Source organism: Choloepus didactylus, chromosome 4, assembly GCF_015220235.1.
Source record: "Choloepus didactylus isolate mChoDid1 chromosome 4, mChoDid1.pri, whole genome shotgun sequence".
Taxonomy (NCBI): Eukaryota; Metazoa; Chordata; class Mammalia; order Pilosa; family Megalonychidae; genus Choloepus; species Choloepus didactylus.
Genome location: NC_051310.1, coordinates 183737770 through 183757636, shown reverse-complemented (window position 1 = coordinate 183757636; position 19867 = coordinate 183737770). Strand labels below are relative to the sequence as shown.

At 32.2% G+C, this 19867-nt stretch overlaps 1 protein-coding gene across 2 annotated transcripts in view; it reads left to right on the top strand.

The window, feature by feature from the left end:
• Positions 1 to 19867, top strand: part of MDGA2 (MAM domain containing glycosylphosphatidylinositol anchor 2) — a 1012098-nt gene that overhangs the window by 977632 nt on the left and 14599 nt on the right. For both annotated transcript variants that reach the window (XM_037834933.1, XM_037834934.1), the window contains 4 exons: positions 2285 to 2305; positions 4421 to 4576; positions 5050 to 5208; positions 16852 to 16982. In XM_037834933.1, the coding sequence (XP_037690861.1) occupies positions 2285 to 2305; positions 4421 to 4576; positions 5050 to 5208; positions 16852 to 16982 (467 nt within the window). The remainder of the gene's footprint in view (positions 1 to 2284; positions 2306 to 4420; positions 4577 to 5049; positions 5209 to 16851; positions 16983 to 19867) is intronic.

Genomic DNA, 19867 nt, shown 5'->3' with positions numbered 1-19867 from the left:
CAAATTGAATAATGAATATACTTTGAAATGGAACAATCCTGTGAAGTCTTGTGATGGCCTTTACAACTCTGGTGTCTTCTGGCCAGCTTTCTTTGCTGGTTCTTCTCTTCTAACATTGCAAATTTTCAAGGTTGGTCGTTAGGCCTACTTACAGCCACCTCTGTAATCTCATCTTGCACCAAAGTCAACTGACACATGGTAAACAGTCAATATTTTAACTTTATTTAACTTCCACTTTAAGGATAAAAACACATCAATTCTGAGTTCCATTAGTGGAGCGAGGATGAGGGTGAAGTCCCGGTACAATTTTCTAAAGTTTTTGGTTTTATGTGTATTATAAACTATGAGTTATTATCTTTCTTATTTAATTCTTTTGCTTCTTGCTCATAACTTATAAAATTATAGAATATTTGATATCAAAGGACATCACAGACCATGCATTAAAATACATTACAGAAAGTTTGTGTCCTTCAAAGCTAAACAACTATGAGATGACAAAACCTGACTATATCTAGAATTTACCCCTTCTGTGTCAAGGGATTTTTACTTCTTTGCTAAGTTGAAGAGATCATTATGACTTTCCTGGAAGGAGATGTGGGAAAAAAAAAAAAAACCTCCATAAACTCAATTGTTCTCAATGAAAACTCTGAGGTAATAATATAAAAAGAAAAATAGGTTTGACAAATAAATATTATATCTACTTAGATATTTATTCAATTATCTTTATATTCTTAGGCATAGTTATTAAAATGTAAACATTTTGATTAAAAACGTTTTTATATAATACAGAGTTGGGCAAAATATACTTTAATGGTGTGCAGGCATTTGTAAGAAATAGGCCAGGGAAGTTCAAATAAAATAAAGCAAAATGGTTGCACTAAATATTACAATTTAGAGTTTAGAATGACAGACTTTTACAAGGTTTATTGTGTTATGGTGAATTTGAGTATTAAAATATTGTACAATAATCAATTAAAATCCAGTCTTCTCAGAGATGACATGTAGCTTTGACTTATTTCTTCAAACTAAACTATATGTCAGAAACTTATTTCTTTGAAAGATAATATATAGAAATTTTTATAATTTCAGTTGCTTGTATTTAAAATATGTTGATATCTTGCAAGAAAAGGAATTGCTATTTTTTCTCCAATTCAGTGGAGTTGGCAAATTCAGTCTCTTCTCTATGATATTCACTTCGTATTTTCTAATGGGGAATGCACAATTAGAAAAAACTAACGTAATGGAATAGTCTATCTATTATGTTTAGAAATATTATAAATTATTGATTGGAGAAACAAGCTCATTTTATTCAAAAAAGTATCTTTGTACTAATGTAAAAATTATTTACAAATATTGTTTGTGGATATATATATGTTTTTAACTGTTTGATAAAAGTGGTTAGCGACTAGGGCTTAATAGCAAGATAGACATAAACATCTGCATGGTAGATTAACTGCCCATTGAAATCTTGGGAAATTATAATAATGTTCTCCTTCACCCAGAATGGAACTTTCTTTGGGAGTGATAAATTACATAATTGTTATATATATATATATATATATATATATATATATATATATATAAAATTTTCTCTCTTAGATTAAGTATATATTTGTGGTTGTTTCAGTGAAATTTAAAGTATTCATTCCTCTCTGGGTAGAAATCAATTGGCACTTGAATTGCAAACACAATTAACTTTCTGAAATAAATATTTTGGTGCACAAAAATGCAAGTCTTTTTGCTTATCATTTGAAAAGTCTGCGAGTCTGTGTGTTTTACAGTAATTAAAGTGGCATTGAAGCAGCTATTTGTTTTAGAACACATATGTGACATGATATAAGGATTGATTTAATTTCATTTATACCAAGTTATTCTCAACACAATGTGATAATAAATAAATGAAGTGTAATCTCTGTCAAGTAATTGCTTTCATTGTTAAAACATCGAGATTATAGATTGGCCTACTGTCAGCCTCAATTTTGATTTCTGAGTTTTCTTTAGCACTGTTTTATATATAAAAGGTCAGCAACTCCTGTCCTCAGAAAATGAACAAATCCCCCATGCAATTTAGCATTGATCTTTTGGGTGCTTTCAGGCTATTATTGCTGAGCTTCAAAGTAGATTCTGTTCAATCTAGAGCAAAATGGATTGAAGATATAATTCTCCATGGCCACAGTGGGGAAGGTCATTAAATTTTGGTAAAGAGCTATAAGACACTGATTAGACTTTTATTTGTTAAAGACATTGAAGCTATGCTAACTTTACTTTTTGCTTTTCTTTATAGCTCCTGTGAATCCTCATTTGAGTAAGTATGTTTTCGCTTAAAAAATGAACTCTACTTCACAACAAAGAAAAATAGAAAATGTATAATCATACAAGACTATTTAGCAACTCTTCTTTAGTCTAAAATGGAATGGCTTGGAATCAGTAACATTGGCATTAAATGTGAATATTTTGATTTCAAAGGATACAGATAGAGAAATTATCTAATACTGGTAATTGACGATTGTGAATTTTCTTAAATATGGAAATATGGAACCATTTCCCCCAACATGCTTAACATTTGCTATGTGTGTAACTGGGATTATTTTTTCTTTTGAGGGATTAGAGATTATTTTTCTTATTGTTACTTGTTTTTTGTTCTTTAAATTTCTACATTTCACATGTAGAAGACTGTTATTACTTAGAATGTTGGTATATCAATGCTTTAATTTAAATTTTTCATGGATCATTCTTCCCTACTCTGATATTTTATGAAGAAGATAATCTGGTCACCATCCTCTTTATGAACATATTTCATAGAAAAAATTACGGATTAATTTTTCTCTCCCATTTTGTGCCTATTAATACATCATTCTGGGCTAGTAAAAGAATGATAACCCTTAGTCCCATCCCAGATTCTCCATCATTTATACTTAGTGAATAAAATGTCCAGGTCTTTTTTCTCATTTTATTTTATGTCCTTTGCTGCAACAATGGACCCTTCACCTACTATATAAAAAGTACATAACCTTTGTTATTGCTGCATTTCCTACCAAAGATTTTTTTTTCTCCATCTCTATAGATCCACATTCTAATACTTAATGTTTTTTATATCTTTATTATTTACCTAGTGCTTTCATGCATGAGTTCATTTAGCATAACAATAACCGTTTAATACAGATGTTATTGTTAACCCCAAGTTGATGTTACTCAAAGAGGTTCAAATTTCTTATAAGGTTTAGCACAAATACTTCTTTCTCCACTAAGTCTTCCCTCTTTTTGATTTCCCATAGCAATTCATATTCCTCTGTGTCATAGTTATTATTATATTTTTTATATCCTCCAGTAGATTATAAGATCTTTAAGAGCTAAATCTGAATGTATTTTTCCTCTGTATCAGTATCTCATATTTAGCAAGTGCTCAACAGTCATTTGTTAAAAAGACATAAACGACAGTTTCAAAATGAATTAATTGTGTAAATCAGGTTCTCCCTGGCTTCTACACAGGATATTATTGCTATTTAATTACTATTATTGATTACAATCCTTTTGAAAGTAAATCCTTTGATTGCATTTTAAGTAGAAATGTTTAAGAAGAGTTGTCATGGGAAGATTAAAGATTAAATACAGGAAGAAGTTGATCATTTAATATTTCAATTCAGACAGCTTCTACCCACTGAACAAAGTATGTAGAAAAATGTATAGTAGTGAGGCATTTGCTAAGAGAGTACTTAAATACGATATAATAAGATATTAATGTTATGGCAGTTGAGAAAGTTTTACAGAAGAGATGGTCTGTGAACTGGTCCTGAAAGTGGAGTGGGGATCTCTTAGATGAGGCAGGTGAGGGGAGGCATGCCAGCTCTTGGAATAAAGGTCATGTTCAGATAACTGAGGAAAGCTGATTGTGGGTTAGTCTCACAAACCCACATTTTTGAATAAATTACGAATGATGATTATTTTAAAAATATAATCCCCTATTATCTTACTCTATTCATACTCTCATTTGTGAAAATGGGTATACCTGAAAGCACTTCCAGATATGGTATGGAAAATTATGAATTCAAGTATATGTCTTCAAATGTTGCCAAATAGCTTAATAAAGATCATTTTCCAACTGGCAATTTTGTTTTGATTCTATCTATACTTGTAAAATTAAAGTTGGAAAAATCCTTCAGCCATAATTCAAGCATAAATTATTCTCTTTAATTTTAGTTATCTGAATATTTTGGAGGAAAGTGGTTTGTTCAATAAGATACAGATTTACATATGAATATTATTTTTCTTTTCAATAAAATTTGAATAGCTTTATATATAGTCTTAATCTTGTGCATTATTATTGTTCTGGTGCTATTATTGTGACCTTGCATTGTGATTTGTGCAAGGTTATACATTTTTTCTTATGAGTATTGCAATGCTCTATTAATTTCATTTACAGGAGAATTTCACTGTGGATTTGAAGATGGCAACATTTGTTTGTTCACCCAAGATGATACAGATAATTTTGACTGGACAAAACAAAGTACTGCAACAAGAAATACAAAATACACTCCTAACACAGGACCTAATGCTGATCGTAGTGGCTCCAAAGAAGGTATGAGGTTATGAAGTGTTATATTAGCAATCTTATCCCAGCCTTGGACCCTTAAGGTTGCTATTAATATGAAATACATGAAAATATTTTGCTATAGACTTGAAGATTGTGGAGTAAACCATTAAATTTGTATATTCAGTATCAATAATTTAGATATTCCCAAAGGACGCAGACATTAATCTTCTCTTAGAGTTCTGACATATACACTTGTGGGACAGGAATTTTTTTTGAGAATTCCAATTTTTTTCTCAAATTTCATGTATATTTTAAACAATGTTTTATTTAATTATGTAAATTATTTATTCTTTAGGTTGTTAAAGCCACCATTAATTATGCATACACATGTAGTTTATAAATGAGATTAAAATTCTATCAGTCTTCACTTTGTATGAAAACTGTAAACTACTTGATGATTTACAATTTGTGTTACCTAATAATAATATATTTCAAAATTTTATTTTGTCTGTTTTAAGGTTTCTATATGTACATCGAAACATCTAGACCCAGATTGGAAGGTGAAAAGGCTCGACTTCTCAGCCCTGTTTTCAGCATAGCTCCCAAAAACCCTTATGGACCCACAAACACTGCATATTGCTTCAGTTTCTTTTATCACATGTATGGACAACATATAGGTGAGATGGCCAGAATTACTTTGTTCCTCCTAAAAGAAATACTAACCAAGAAGAAACAGGCCCATAAACACACATCATGAAAGCAGCTTTAGTCAAAGAATGACATTAACTTTTTAAATGATTTACCTGCTAATTGCAAAATACAATGTTAAGAATCTTCCACCCATCCTTTACTAATATCCCAAATCTTGATTAGAATTTGAAATTTTAGAGCCTAACCTACCTTCTTTGGAATCCTAACTCAGACAGACCAGCAATGGATTAAATTCTTTAAATAGCTTCCTGTGGAATAAAACCAATATAATTTAGATTGTTCATTAAAACAATTAATTGAGTGACACAATGCATATTAATAATGATGAAAATGAGTAGTATATAGCAGATGAATACTTGTAGCAGTCATCCACACATTCTAAATGCTGGTCTAATTTTTTTACTTACCAAGTATGTCTAACATACCTACTAAGATTTAAGAACTCTCCTAGCGCCTATAGCTCCATGTTCTTAGAGACCTACACTGTAATGGAAGTAAGATGGACAAGCACACAACACTGCCAAGGAGAATACCACATAATGCTGAGAGTGGATCTAGCAAAATTCTGTGGGTGAAAAGATCATTCAGATCCACATTTATGTGTAATTTCAAAATCCAAAAAGCTGTAAATGCTAAGTTTTTGTTTTGTTTTGTTAATCATTTGGCAACACAATTAAGAATATATGATCTGCACTGACATGAGCCTATGTATAGTCTTTATTTATCCCACTTCATGTAGACATTTATACCATTAGTAGCAAAAATGTTGGTATGTTTCATTATGGGATTCTACTCCAGATCCCACATAGACTCTAGATGTCAAATAATATACAATATGTACAATATATACATAGCATTACCTTTCTAAAATAAGACAGTATTCTGAATAGTGAAGCATATATAGCTCCATAGAGTGAGGATGAGGGATTATGGCTCTGTATTTAGTTGAGGAAGGGCAATGCCTCAGGATAAAGGAAAATATTTCTCCTGAGTAAACAGGAGAAATTTTCAACAGGCAGAGATGAGAACAGGAAGGAGTAAGGTACTGATAATGAAGAAGTAAACTGTGGATAGTCAAGGTGATATCAACTAATTAAGTAATAAAATACTTCTGTATTGGGCACTAAATATATGTCAATTACTGTACTACTTAATTGAAGTAATCCTCTTAATAAGTTTTTTAAGAATGAACATTGCTGTCTATTCTTTACAGTGGTGAAAACTGAACCTCGGAGAGCTTTTGTAAATTGTTAAGTATCACATAGCAAAAAACTGATTGTGCTGGGATTCAAACTCAGAGCCAGGACTGTTAGCCAGTGTTCTTCACAATGGCACAATAACTGACAAGCTTGGAAGAATAGCACTTATGTAAGGAAAAGTGTCCTTGATATGAAGTCAGAAGAATGGGGCAGTATCTTGGCTACAGTCCTTAGTTACTCTAAGACTTTGGAGAAATCACGTAAAATGTCTCAATCTTAGTTTCCTCATTTGTAAAACAGAAATAAAAATTCCTCTTTTCAGAAAGCTGTAGTTTAAGTTAAATGAGATAATATACATAAAATCTATCAGATAGGAGGCAATCACAATATTAGGCTACTTTGAATACTGAATAGCAATGATAATAGCAATAATAAAGTGATAGCTAACGTTTATAGAGTATTCACTGGACACTCTTTAACCTCTTCAAGGATTATTTGCTTTCATCTAAACAATAAATCTTTATGTCCATTTACATTGTTATCCTGTTTTCTTAGATAAGGGAACTGAAATACAGAGAATTTTAACTGCCATGCTCTCCATAGCCTAGCTGATAAATAGTAAAGCCATAAAGTCTGGATACAGGGTCTGCTCACTTCACCACTCTGTAGGGAGCCTTATTGGGAATCATGAGAGTTTAGCAAAAGCTAGATCTTTTTCTTTCTTTTGGTAGCCAGCAGGTTATTATTGCAAATTTTGTGCAGAAAAGAAAGTTGATGAGATCTTTATATAGAAAATTAAATCTTAAGAATGGGTAAATTAATTGTGAACCAGAATATAGACTGGAAAAGTCGAGTAGCCGTGATATCAATATAGTATAAACTATGGAGGGAAACATCTCCATACAATTGTCAAATCATCTTATTTCCTGTAAGATTCCTATTTTATTACAAAAGTAGAATTAGCTCAACACTGATACTTTTCTTTCTTTTCATTGTATATATGTTACTTAATCACTGTTTTAAATGTATTTCACTGAGTTTCTTTCTCTTCTCCAAATTTATCTTGGAAATGGAATATTTATATAGTTTTAAAATAAACACCAAGAACAGTATTTTTGAATTACTTTAAGAAATAATGCATGTTTACCTTGTTTATGAGACTGACTGACTTCGGGCTCTCTCTCAAAATTTGTGCATATTTATGCTGAGTCCAAGATAATTTTAATATACTTTTAACTTCAATTTTTTAAATTCTTATCCTCTTTGTTGTTGGTTTCTACTTGACTCGCTGCTAGCTTTATTCTGATTATCTGGAGATGGAAGTGGGAAGGGCAGTTTTCTGTTTCTTGGCTATGGGTTGTGTCTCAGGTCTGTCACTTGGGTCGCTCCCAGCAGAGAACAGATGTGCTGCTTACTAAAATCTAGGCAAAAATATCTGTACCAGACATTGAGTAATTAATTAGAACTAGATGAGCTACTTCATTAGGGAGATGCTGCCTGTGGCTAAAAAATTCACTCTTTACTATTATACTATACTATTCTCAGACCCTCATTCATTTGTTCACCTGGGTAGTATTTATAGTCACAAGTTCTATGAACTGCATTCCCAGTTTTATTTATTCTTTGGGAAATCCAGATTAAAAAATAATTTGTCCTAGATTTTAAGAGCCTAAAATAATGGCGGTTATTACATCTTGGAGATCTGTAAATAAGCCTCGCCATTTTAACTGTGACTAGAAGACAATATTACACTGATAAATAGCCATAATGGGTTTTAAACTTAGAAAAGAGATTCTTCGTTAAATACAGTCAAGTTTATTGTACCTGTGTTTGTTATCTACAATTATGTAACAAATTTCCCCCAAATTTAATGACTTAAACCACAAAAAAAAGTATTATTTCATAGTTTCTGTGGGTCAGGAATACAGGATATATGCATGACTTAGCTGGTGCCCATGGCTCAAGATCTCTTAGGAGGTTGCAGCCAACCTGTCAGACAGTGTTGCATTCTAATTTGAAGACGTGATTGGGGAAGATACACTTCAGAACCCATTCACGTTTTTTTTTTTTCTGGCCTCAGTCCCCTAGCAGGACTTTGTGTCATGTCCACTGACCTTCATATGAGGTTCAATTTCTTTGCAAGAACATTAGAAATTCAGCTGATTCATTTCTTGCTGGCTGATGGACAGAAGCCACCCTCATTTCCTTGCCATGTATATGTTTCCATGTTGTGGCCTCCTGGCATGACAGCACCCTTCCCCCAGAGCAAGCAATCCATAAGAGAAATGCAAAGCCAAGACTTTTTAAAACCTAATCTCTGAAGTGATATTCCATAGCTTCTGCCTTATTCTAGTCATTAGAATGGAGTTGATAACCCCAGCCCATATTCAAAGGAAGGAGATTACATATAATGTTAACGCCAGGAGGTAGAAATGATTGGGAGGCATCTTAGACATTGTCTGCCACACTTTTACAATTTCTTGTAAGTTAAAATGTTTCATTAAATTTGGTTGAAGAAAAAACAAACTTCCAAATGAAAGTAAAAAGATATTACTCTGAAACTATCTTTTGATTTAGATGTACATGATACAATATCTGGGTAATAATAATAATGTAAGATTATTTCAGCATTCCTCTATCTATTATGAGCATTTGGATTCTTGATGAATCAACTGAATGTCTAATGTTCTTGCAAAGAAATTGAACCTCACATGAGGTCAATGGCTATGATGCAAGCTTATTAAAAAAAACTAGTAAAATATATACTTCCTTTATTTCTTAAAAGAAGAATGTGAGATATAAGCATCCCATGATACTAGGAAATTAAAGATAACACAAAAAGCACTTATGAATAATTCATTAAATTTGTTAAAATGGTTCAATAAAGTTGTGGATCTAAAAAGCTAATTTCAGTGTGCAAAAAATGGGAGGAAAGGAAAAGGAGCTAATTAATTAACGAAGTCTACTCTTTCATGAATTTTGAGGGTGAAGAAGAAATAATAAAGTAGGGTTATGTAGGTGTCTTTTTAGGAGGGAAAAGAGTTAATAGAAAGGGTAGGTTTAGAGATACAAAAAATAGGGGGAAATAAGTTTCCTGAAGAGATGGAAATTCAGAGTTCTGGTAGGGGAATTAGCCTTGAAGAGGGAGAACTAATGCCACTCCACTGAGGTTGGAAGAAAAGAATTAAGTAGGAATGTGGCTTCTGATACATTCCTAGATGTGAGAACAACAAGTAGAAGAGAAAGTTCCTTTCCTAGCAGCCATTATTTTTTCTGTGAAATAGAAGCAGAAGTTGCATGTTCAATGTTTAGGCAACTTTAGTAGAGTGAAAGTGGGAGCAGAAATGGATCAGAATATAGAGATAGTTGGAGAGGTTGGGGATCACACCACCAGTTCTCAAGGTTCTGAAATATGTTTTAGTATATATTGCTCAGTTTGAGTCCCCAACACTTCTTGCATAGAGTATTGAAATAGCTTCCTAACTGGCTTCCGTATTGCCTTTTTGCCCCACAGTGTCCAGAGTAAAGATCATTCTGTGCAACCAGTTATATAAGGGTCATTAGCTATATGTGCCCCTTGGTCTCAGCTTAGGATAGCTCTGTTGTCTGTTCCAGCTATACATAGTTTTCCAAATCAAGTTGTGTTGCACCTATGGCCTGTGCACAGGCTCTGCCTTTTGTCCTGCTACACTATATGCTTGGTGAGGGCAGAAACTGTGTCTTTCCCCAGCATATGACACTGTGCCTGTGAATATAAATATTCATTTGGGCATTCAACAAATATTTATTAAATGGATGGATATTTGAAACATTTAATAATGGAATATGTGGCTTTTATCCTCTTTAATCATCTGGGAGATAGTAGATAGAAGCACACAGTGGTAGGTAAGTGCACAAGTGTACAAATGCTTCTAACATATATCAGAGGAGATAGAAAAGCTGAGGCTGATGAAAACTATGTTTTAGGAAAATTTGTGGGGTATTAATATCCAAATCCAACTGGATATAAGTAGGCATGGTAACAACTGAAGATAATTAATTGCCATTTTTGTTTTAAGATAGCATTGCAGTTATATATTGGATAATAGTATCAATGTATGCATGTAGCCACTTCTATTGAAGCAGACAATAATGTTTTAGTAATTTCCAATTTTGTGTATGTGTATAAAATAAATGATGTAATAAGAACCTGTCAGTTTACATAGATCTTGCCAAAAGCTATATAAATTTGGTATGTCTTCATGTTTTGCTAAATGTGAAGCTCAAATTAATGAGTCCATGTTACTGATATTAATAAAAATATGATTTACATGCAAATGATCCCCAGTCTCTGGAGTAAATCAAATCACAAATTAATTAATATGGACTTGATAATTTTAAGAATCTTTAGGAAATTTGTAGGCATATGTTAGGGCCTAAATGTAAATTATTTATCTAAAAGACAGTAAAATAATGAAAAGCACAATTATGTTAATGGTTTAAAGAGGAGAACTAAGTAATAGTAAGGGAAAATAATATTTACGCAAATGATGAGATCTCACTCAATAATTTATATTGAATAATACCAAAATATGATATTAAAATATGCCATTGCATCATACCATCAATAATCCTCAACTTGTTGGTCACTGTTCATGAGAGAACAGGTTAGGTCATTCAGCCTTTTTGAATGCAATCCTTAAATACCAGAGATGAGCAAAGTTCTCTCTTGCTTTAGCAACTGACTCTTGAGAAGTGCTGCTCAACAGATGAGAAATAGAAAACCAAGAAAAAAAAAAGAGGCAGCTTAAGTGTTGCTTAGCTACTTCAAACTTGTATCATGGAACTATATAGCATTTGAAAATCCTGGGGGATGATTAAATTCATATGTATTGGTATCTGGTGCCTGCTGAAGCATAAACACAGTGCCTCTGAGGATTTAAAATTACTTTTAAAGGGCATTAATACAATCCGTCATATTCACTTTGGAAGTTTCTTGCTATGATACTATAATAATATGCTGAATCAGCTTTGCTAAATCTAACTTATCTTTAATAGCTTTATTCTGTTTCACAGATTTTAATTTTTGTTAACCAGGATGACCTGAACATAAGTTTAAATAACTTTCGCTACAGAATTCTATTTTGTAAAATTAAGAACTGGAAACTTGCTAGAAAAAAGTTCTGAAGTCATTTGTCTGTTTATTAATATTGCTTTCATTATCATGTCTAAAACAGACCATTGAATTAGTAGCTTTATTCATTTATTGGGGTAATGTGAAATAATTAATAATGTGTACATAAGAATAGGATATTTTAATTTTAATATATTTGAAATAGTTTATTTCAATCAATTATACTGGAATTATAGTGTCTTTTCCTTATAAGACCAGTAAAAATTGCCTCTTTAAATAAAATCTTGTACAATACAATACAACTCATTTAATTCACTGAAAAGCTAATTAGAACTCTGGAATAATTCAGACTTTGGTTTTTTAGACCTAGGCAAAGTATTTTTCACATAGTATGTTTTCAATAAACATGAATTGAAATAATTCAAGTTTAAATTTATATTACATATATAAAAATACAATGTTAATTTTAAAATGTAAACATTTTAAAGTAACATATATTCCCAAATTGAGAAACAATTTATTCAATTCTTATATAATAACCTATCATTACTGATATAATAATAATGTGATATTCATTAAGATGTATTTCATTGAAGCATGTATTTATTACTTTAAGTAAGTTCTGGAAGACATAGCACACACTACTTTGTTAGCCTAATATCAATGGGTCTAAGAATGACCATAGGTCTATAACTCTAATAATGTTTAACAGAAATTTTCATTTATTTAGTATTGAAGTTCCTATAAATTCAATCAAAAGGGTAGATCATGCCATCCAAGAGAAAGAAAATGGCCATATAAAATGGTAATGCCTTCACAGTCATCTATCTACATTAGTACCTCATTTCCATTGTTGTATCCACTGGTAATTTTTAAAGTATAGAACAACGTGGACTACATTTGTAGATCAGGGAGGACATTTCATTCTTAACTGAAAAGCTATTTAAGGACTTAGGGAGAGAAGCTCATTGGGGTTTAGATTAAAGAAAGACAAAAAAGGATAAATGATAATTCCCTTTCTGAAAAATCATCTCAGTTTCATGAGAAACCAGAAGCATATATCAAAGCTTAGCAACCAGTTACCACTAATTTCAAGGGCCATGGGCAGGGAGGAGGGGCAGGCCACTGAACACATGAGTACTTTATCCACACACAAACTATTCCTCAAATAATTTTGGAGAGATACATATTACATAATACTTTGTTAGTCCAATGACAACAGATAGGTCTTGAAAAGTATTATTTTATTTATTATTTACCAGGAATTTTTATTTATTCGAGCTTAGTTTCCTTGAAATCCCTCCCTCTTGTGGATCAATGCTTAAAAGCATAATGCAATTGCACCATACAGAAATACATACTGCAGGGCCTTTCCCTTTGGGCAGAAGGTAACCTTTCTGGTGCACTAAGAACCAGCACAAAGAAACAAGAAAAATTGGGCTGCATTAAGTACCTAAAAAAGGCATTGGGAGAAATAGAAAGATGGATTCAGAAAGCTACTCCATGCCACAGTGGCTCACTAAATGAGGTGGGAAAATCTCACTCTTAATGTCCCAACAGGCATAAATACCTGTTCATTATTCTCAGTAGGTTGAAATTTAGATATAGCAAAAAAAAACCTCATATTAACCTGTGTGCAGTTTTAGACCTTAGAGAAAGTTTTAACAATATCCACATCCATAGTAAGCATGTAAAAGAAGATGTCCTGCAAGTGGTTTTGGGAAAAAAATCAAAACAGAATACTTTTTATGTAAGGGAGAATAAAAAGGAAGAAAATAGATTCAGGAAAAATATAGCCCCATATAAAGATTCCACAATATAAAAAGAAGCCAACATGAACACAGTAGAAGAAGCATGCACTGTAGAAAAAGACATATGTAAGATGAAAGTAAAATTTGCACAGCATATGCTTTATCTTCTCAATAAAATACATAAGAATATGAACCTAATGAAACAAAAAATAAGATGGTACAATACTGGACAAAGAAGGAGTAGGAATTAGATTAAAGACATACAGAAATAAAGGAAATTTTCATATCAGAAAATAATATACTTATAAATGATACAATAGCAGAAAAAATATGTCATTAGAATGAAAAAGAAGGGAATCTACATTATAGAAAATAAAAGCAGTAATGTGGAGGACAGCCCCAAGATTATTCCTTACACTGATGAGTAAAAAGGTAGAAAATAATAGATTTTTAAGTCAAAAGTAAAAATGCAAATAAAAAGATAAAACAGATAAGAGAACTGGAGAACTTTATGGATAACTGTACATGCATTATTCCTAAATAAAGTAGTGGCAAATTGAATCAACCCTATGTTAAAAGAGCTATTGCCCATTACCAGATAAAATTTATTCCAGCAATATAAACATAGTGTTCAATATTAAAAAATGTACTAACATAGTCTATCACATCAATAGGGAAATAGAGAAATATTATTTGAATTTTTTGATGGATAATAATAATAAACATAACTATGCATGAGGCATAATGTATGGTTTGCACACATCAACTCATTTTAATTCTCATAAAAAGCTTATGCTAGTTAAAATTTCATTATTTACCTGATGAAGAAATTGAAGCAAGGAAAAATTAAGAGACCAAGCCAAGATCGTTTAGCTAGTAAGTGACAGCTGTGATGTAAAAAAAATTATTTTCTAAAAGCTGAGTATTCATGTTTATGCATGTATGTGTAATGTGAATGTATGCAATCATATATATAAAGAATTAAACAAAATTGCCAAAAATCTGAAGGATAAGCTATAGTACACCATGTTATTGCAGATGTGTTATGTGTATATATGTGAACAATTGTGTATATGTAGATATTCATAAAAAGCTGAAGAAATATAAGACATAATAGTCAGGTGGCTACCTCTGAGTTTTCAATTTATTAGTGATTTTGTATTGTTTTTTCTGCTTTTCTGTATTTGGAAATAATTCCAGAGCAAAAACATATTCTTTTTAAAATGATATATATATATATACACACACACACACATAACATATATACACACAATAAAATCATTCAAAAGAAATTCAGGGAGTTTCCCATGAGGTTTTCTTTTTTAATTATCAGAATCTTTCAGCTAAATATATATCAAAATGTATACTAGGTCATTAGGTATAAGATAACAGGTTAACAAATAGAAGTTAATGGTTTTAATATTTACATTCAATATACATACAAACAAATATGCATATTTGGAAGATATATGCATACATTTTAAACCATGTATTTTAGCATTAATAATAGTTTATATGGTTATCTGTAAAGTTATCAAAGCTAGGATTTCTTGAAACCATGCAACAGTCACTGGTACCAAACTAGCCCTACTACATAAACAACTATAAAAATGGGCAAAATATATTAGTTGTCTTACATGCTAATACGTCTTCAGAAAATTGAAAAAAGTTAGGGCAAGACTGAGAACCATGAGGAAAGGGAAACTAATGAACTCATCCCCATAGCAGCCTACTTCTCTGCTTGGGGACCATTCCTGACCTTGGCAGAAACCTGAAATTCAAGCAGAATGTGGAGGTCATGCTATGTTCAAGAGGAGAGCTCAAAGCACTGGGCAGCTGAAGTAGCTGGAATCTGTGTGGCAGAGAAACAGAGAAAAAGGAGGTGTGCAAGGTTGACTCCAGAATTCTGTGTGGGATTCTCCATGAGTCTGGCTGAACGCCAGGCTGTGCCTGTACAATGATCGAAAAACTCAAGGTTCATGATATAATATCATAGCAGCTGCTGTAGGGTTGAAAGCAGACCAGAGATGTGAGGTCCAATAGTTGTCAGAACAGTGGGTATATTGAAGTTTCAGTCATGTCTGAGTGGAGAGAATTCATAAAAACTCCCAGCAACACAATGAAAACCAGAAAGGTTTCCCTGTAGGAGTTAGATCCATGCCCTAAAGAAAGATCTACTCTAATCCTTTCTTAAAAGAATCCCACAACCAAGTCATAAGAAGATCCACAGGGAAGAGAGATTTGGAGGAGGAGTCCCACAAAGTTACACAGTCTCGGGCAACAAGTTGGGCTTGTCACAGATCTACATAAGCAGTGTTAAACGAAGTAAAGTTCAACATGATTAGTCAATAATTGAACAGTATGCTAAAACAAGAATCAACAGTCTTCAGAGAAAAATAACAGAATTCAGGGTCTTGATATTGTAATACCCAGTGCCTGTTATTCAATGAAAATCAATAAATGTACAAAGAAACAGAAAATGTAATCCATAGTCAAGAAAAAAAAAGTAAAAATAAATCAATAGAATCTTAACCCGAATGTTAGAGTTTGCACTTACAGAAAAAGGCTTTAAAGAAGATATCATAAATGTGTTCAATTAAATAAGTGAGAATAAGTTAAAAGAATCAAAGTAAAATATAGTCTTAAATCTTAGTAAGTGAACCAACAGGGAAACTTAGCAAATAAAGAGGTTCAGCAAAGAAAATCATATTTACTGTTATTACTATGTTCAGTACATGAAACCATTAGCAGAGAATTATCAAATCACGAGACAAAAGCTATCTTCATTTTATCTTCAAATAATTCTTTTAGAAGAAAAATGAATTGGATGAAGGGTTAACTATAAAATGATGTTTTCTGATAATATAAGGTAAATTGGAGTCAGACTGAGCAATTGGTCAGTATGATGACAGGCTATATTAGTATCCTATCGCTGTTGTATGAAATTACCACAAATTTTGTGGCTTAAAACAGAAATATATTCTCTTAAAATTCTGGAAGACAGAAGTTCAAAATCAAGGTGTCGGCAAGGCTGTTTACTTCTGGAGTCTCTACAAGATAATCCATTCCTTTGCCTTCTCTGGCTTCTAGAGGCTTCCTGTACTTCTTGGTTTGGCCCCTTCACTCATCTTCAGAGTCAGTGGAATAGCATCTTCTCTTTCTCTCATGTGACCTTCTTCTCTCCTGTATCAATTTTCCCTGTCTTCCTCTTATGAAGATACAGGTGATTATGTTTTAGACCCACCAGTTAATCTAGATCAATCTCCCTATTTCAAAATCCACAACTTCATCACATCTGCCATATAAGGTAACATTCACAGGTTCCAGAAATTAGGGCGTGTTTATCTTTGGTGGCCACTGCTCAGCCTATCACACGTGCCAAATGTGAGAAGAGCAAAATAGGAAATGAGAGGGGAAGAGTGGATGAGGCACTAAAGTGTTCTAAGAAATTCAACTTTAAAAATAGTTTTGCAACTGTTTGTGCAAGGAGAAACAAATCTGAAACAAAAACAAATACACCAAACCAAATCTCATTGTTATTTCTAGGTGTTTTAAATGTTTATCTACGTTTGAAAGGGCAGACAACAATAGAGAATCCACTGTGGTCTTCAAGTGGGAATAAAGGACAGCGATGGAATGAGGCCCATGTTAATATATATCCAATTACTTCATTTCAGGTAAGTGCAGTTTTTTCTGTTGATATATTACTATAAATGAGTGTGATGACAAAAGGCAGATCTTGAGCAAACATTAGATTATGAATGTTCAGAAATTCTGTGATACGTACACTACAGAACTGGCATAATTTTTGTTTCTCTTTAGTTCTAAAAACTTTCTTATAAATGAGAAAAGTCCCTTTCCTTTTTAATTAATACCTAGCAAGTAATATGTTTGAATAATAGTCTTCATTAAAATTTAAATGATTTGTCTCAAGGAGATAAAATCCATTTATATAAAATAACAGGTGTATATTTTTGTTCCTTGAAGATAAACAAAATAGGTTCTTATGATTATGGAAGTTGGATAATCAATTTTTAATTAATCTGTTTGTATTGTACTTGAAGGATTTTATATATATTTAGTGAAATGTGTCTCTTTGAGAGGATGCTATTTTAGTAATTTATCACTCTGTTCAATATAATAGAACTTTAAACAATGTTATTTAGCCATCATGGCTAGAGACAAAAGCTCATGAAACTATTTCCATGAAGTTAATAATGCTGTTTTAGTAATTTTAATAACCAGATATATTTTTATTCATTAAACCAATATTTTATTCATATCTTTAAAATATAATGAAATGTCTTTAAAATCTAGTGACATATAATATGTTCTATAGCTTTATTTATTCCTTCAAAATATTGAAGGAATTCAGAGCTGTTTTATGAAATTATATTTATAGTATTGAAGGTTTTTTCCCATGGTAATTTATTGGATGCATTTCATGGCATATAGTGTTAGGGTATGGAAAATCAGGGCCTGCTTCCATTATGCCAACTTTTAATTGGTGGAATTCCCTTTTCTTGTAATCTAGTCTATAAAAGTCTAGCTGCTTTGATTTAGAAATTGCACTTCTAAATCTAATGAGTATGAGAAAAATACTTGTAGTTGTTCACAATGGTAAAGAATAAGGCAGTAAGATTAGTCAATTGTCTACAAGCACATAAACATTGGAAAATAACAGAAGCATTTAGTTTCTATGAAGGACAATAAAATTGTGAAAAATAAATCTATGGCTGCATATCATTAAATTCAATTAAACTGGGAAGACAGGCTGCAAAATGTTGCTCATAAAAGTAACTTTAATATTAAAACGTGTATGTCCATATAGGCATCAAAGAGCCTTTTCTTTCCAAAAAGGAAATATATTTTTAGACCTATTTTTGCTTCCTGCATGACTGCTTATCCAATGCAAAATTCTTAAATACATTTGCAATGAGGATTTAAGGGAATATTCACATTAATATGGTATTCAAGACAATCCTTTATTGTCATAGACATCAGTTCAATAAATATTTATTAAGCACCTTCAGGACCATCATTTTATTGACATAGATAACAGTTCAATAAATATTTATTGAGTATTTAGTGTTTGCCAAGCACAATGCTAAACATAAACATTTAAAAATGGTTGTATACCCCCAGATTGGTGGAAATATACATCTAAATACATAAATCACACCCTGTAATAACTGAAGTAAAACAGATATGCACAAGGTTCTATGAGAGCACCTAGCCAACAAGAAGAGTAAGAGAGGAGAGTTAAGAAAGCTTATCATATAAGGTGAAACATGAACTGGGGACAGGAGTTGAGAAGCACAGAAAGAGCTAACTATTCCTGCAGGGTTCAGAGTGAACAAAGACATCAAAGTCTTATACCACAGGATTTGCCAGGGAACCAGAAAGAGGTTCATCTGGAATTAGGTATATGACAATTAATCAAAGACTGGTGAGAGTTAAGGTTAAGGAATTGAAGGAGCTCAGCCAAGGAGAACCCTTGGAAGATTTTATTCAGAGGGATGATATGGTGCATCAATCAGGTGGTTGTATGGAATGCTGATTCACAGGAGTAAAATTGTGCTGGCAAACCAGTTAAGGCACCATTATAAAATCCACACAAAAAAATGTTAAAGGGACAAAACCAGGGGAGTGGTATAAAGAAAAGAGGGCTATTTCAAGAGATACTTAGGTGTAAAAAACTACCAGATAAATTTTATGCTAGGAATTTGGGAAGGGGGAAGGGAGAAGTCATGAATGACTAAGAAGTTTCAAATTAGGGAGTATTGGGTAGTGCTTTTGCTACACATTATCTAAAATAATAAAAAGAGGAAAAAAGACAAGCTTTGGGGATGAATATGCTAACTACTATTTTGCAAATGGTAATATAAAATGCCTGTAGAAGATCCTTTTGAAGATATCCAGGAGAAGTTGCATGTGTGAGCCTGAAGCTTTTTGGTCATACATATTTGGGAGTCGTGAGATTATATGTGCTGCATAAGATTATGAGAATGGTTGACACTACCAAATAAAACAGTGGAGATATGAACAATGATGAAAGCATACAATCATGCAGAACACTAACCAAACTTTAAGATGAACTATGGAAAAGGGGTATAATCCTAAATACTATTTAGAAGGATAGAAATTCGGGAAAGTTCAGTGCTCACAGAATTTATAGAAAACAGTGAAAAACAAATTGGAAAGCATGTTGAGTTCAATGGATTTGATCATTAGCAGGCAATTGGTAACTTGAGTAAGAATTGTTTCAGTTGAGTCACAGAAACAGAAGCTACATTTCATAAGTGGATAGAGCAATATCCACTCTTGAGAAATTTGGGAAAGTGGTAAGGAAAATAGAAAAACCAACATCTTAACTAAACTTGTTTCACTGCACAGAATTAATAGAATTTCCTGCCAACAGATGTTAGGATATTATCTAATTTATTCAAATGGTCCTCTTCCTCTATTATTTTTTAACATTCAGTATAAAGATACAGATTTTGGTTTGGTTTGGTTTTTGCAAGGGAATGGCTATTTTATGTAGGATGTTACAAAAGGGAGA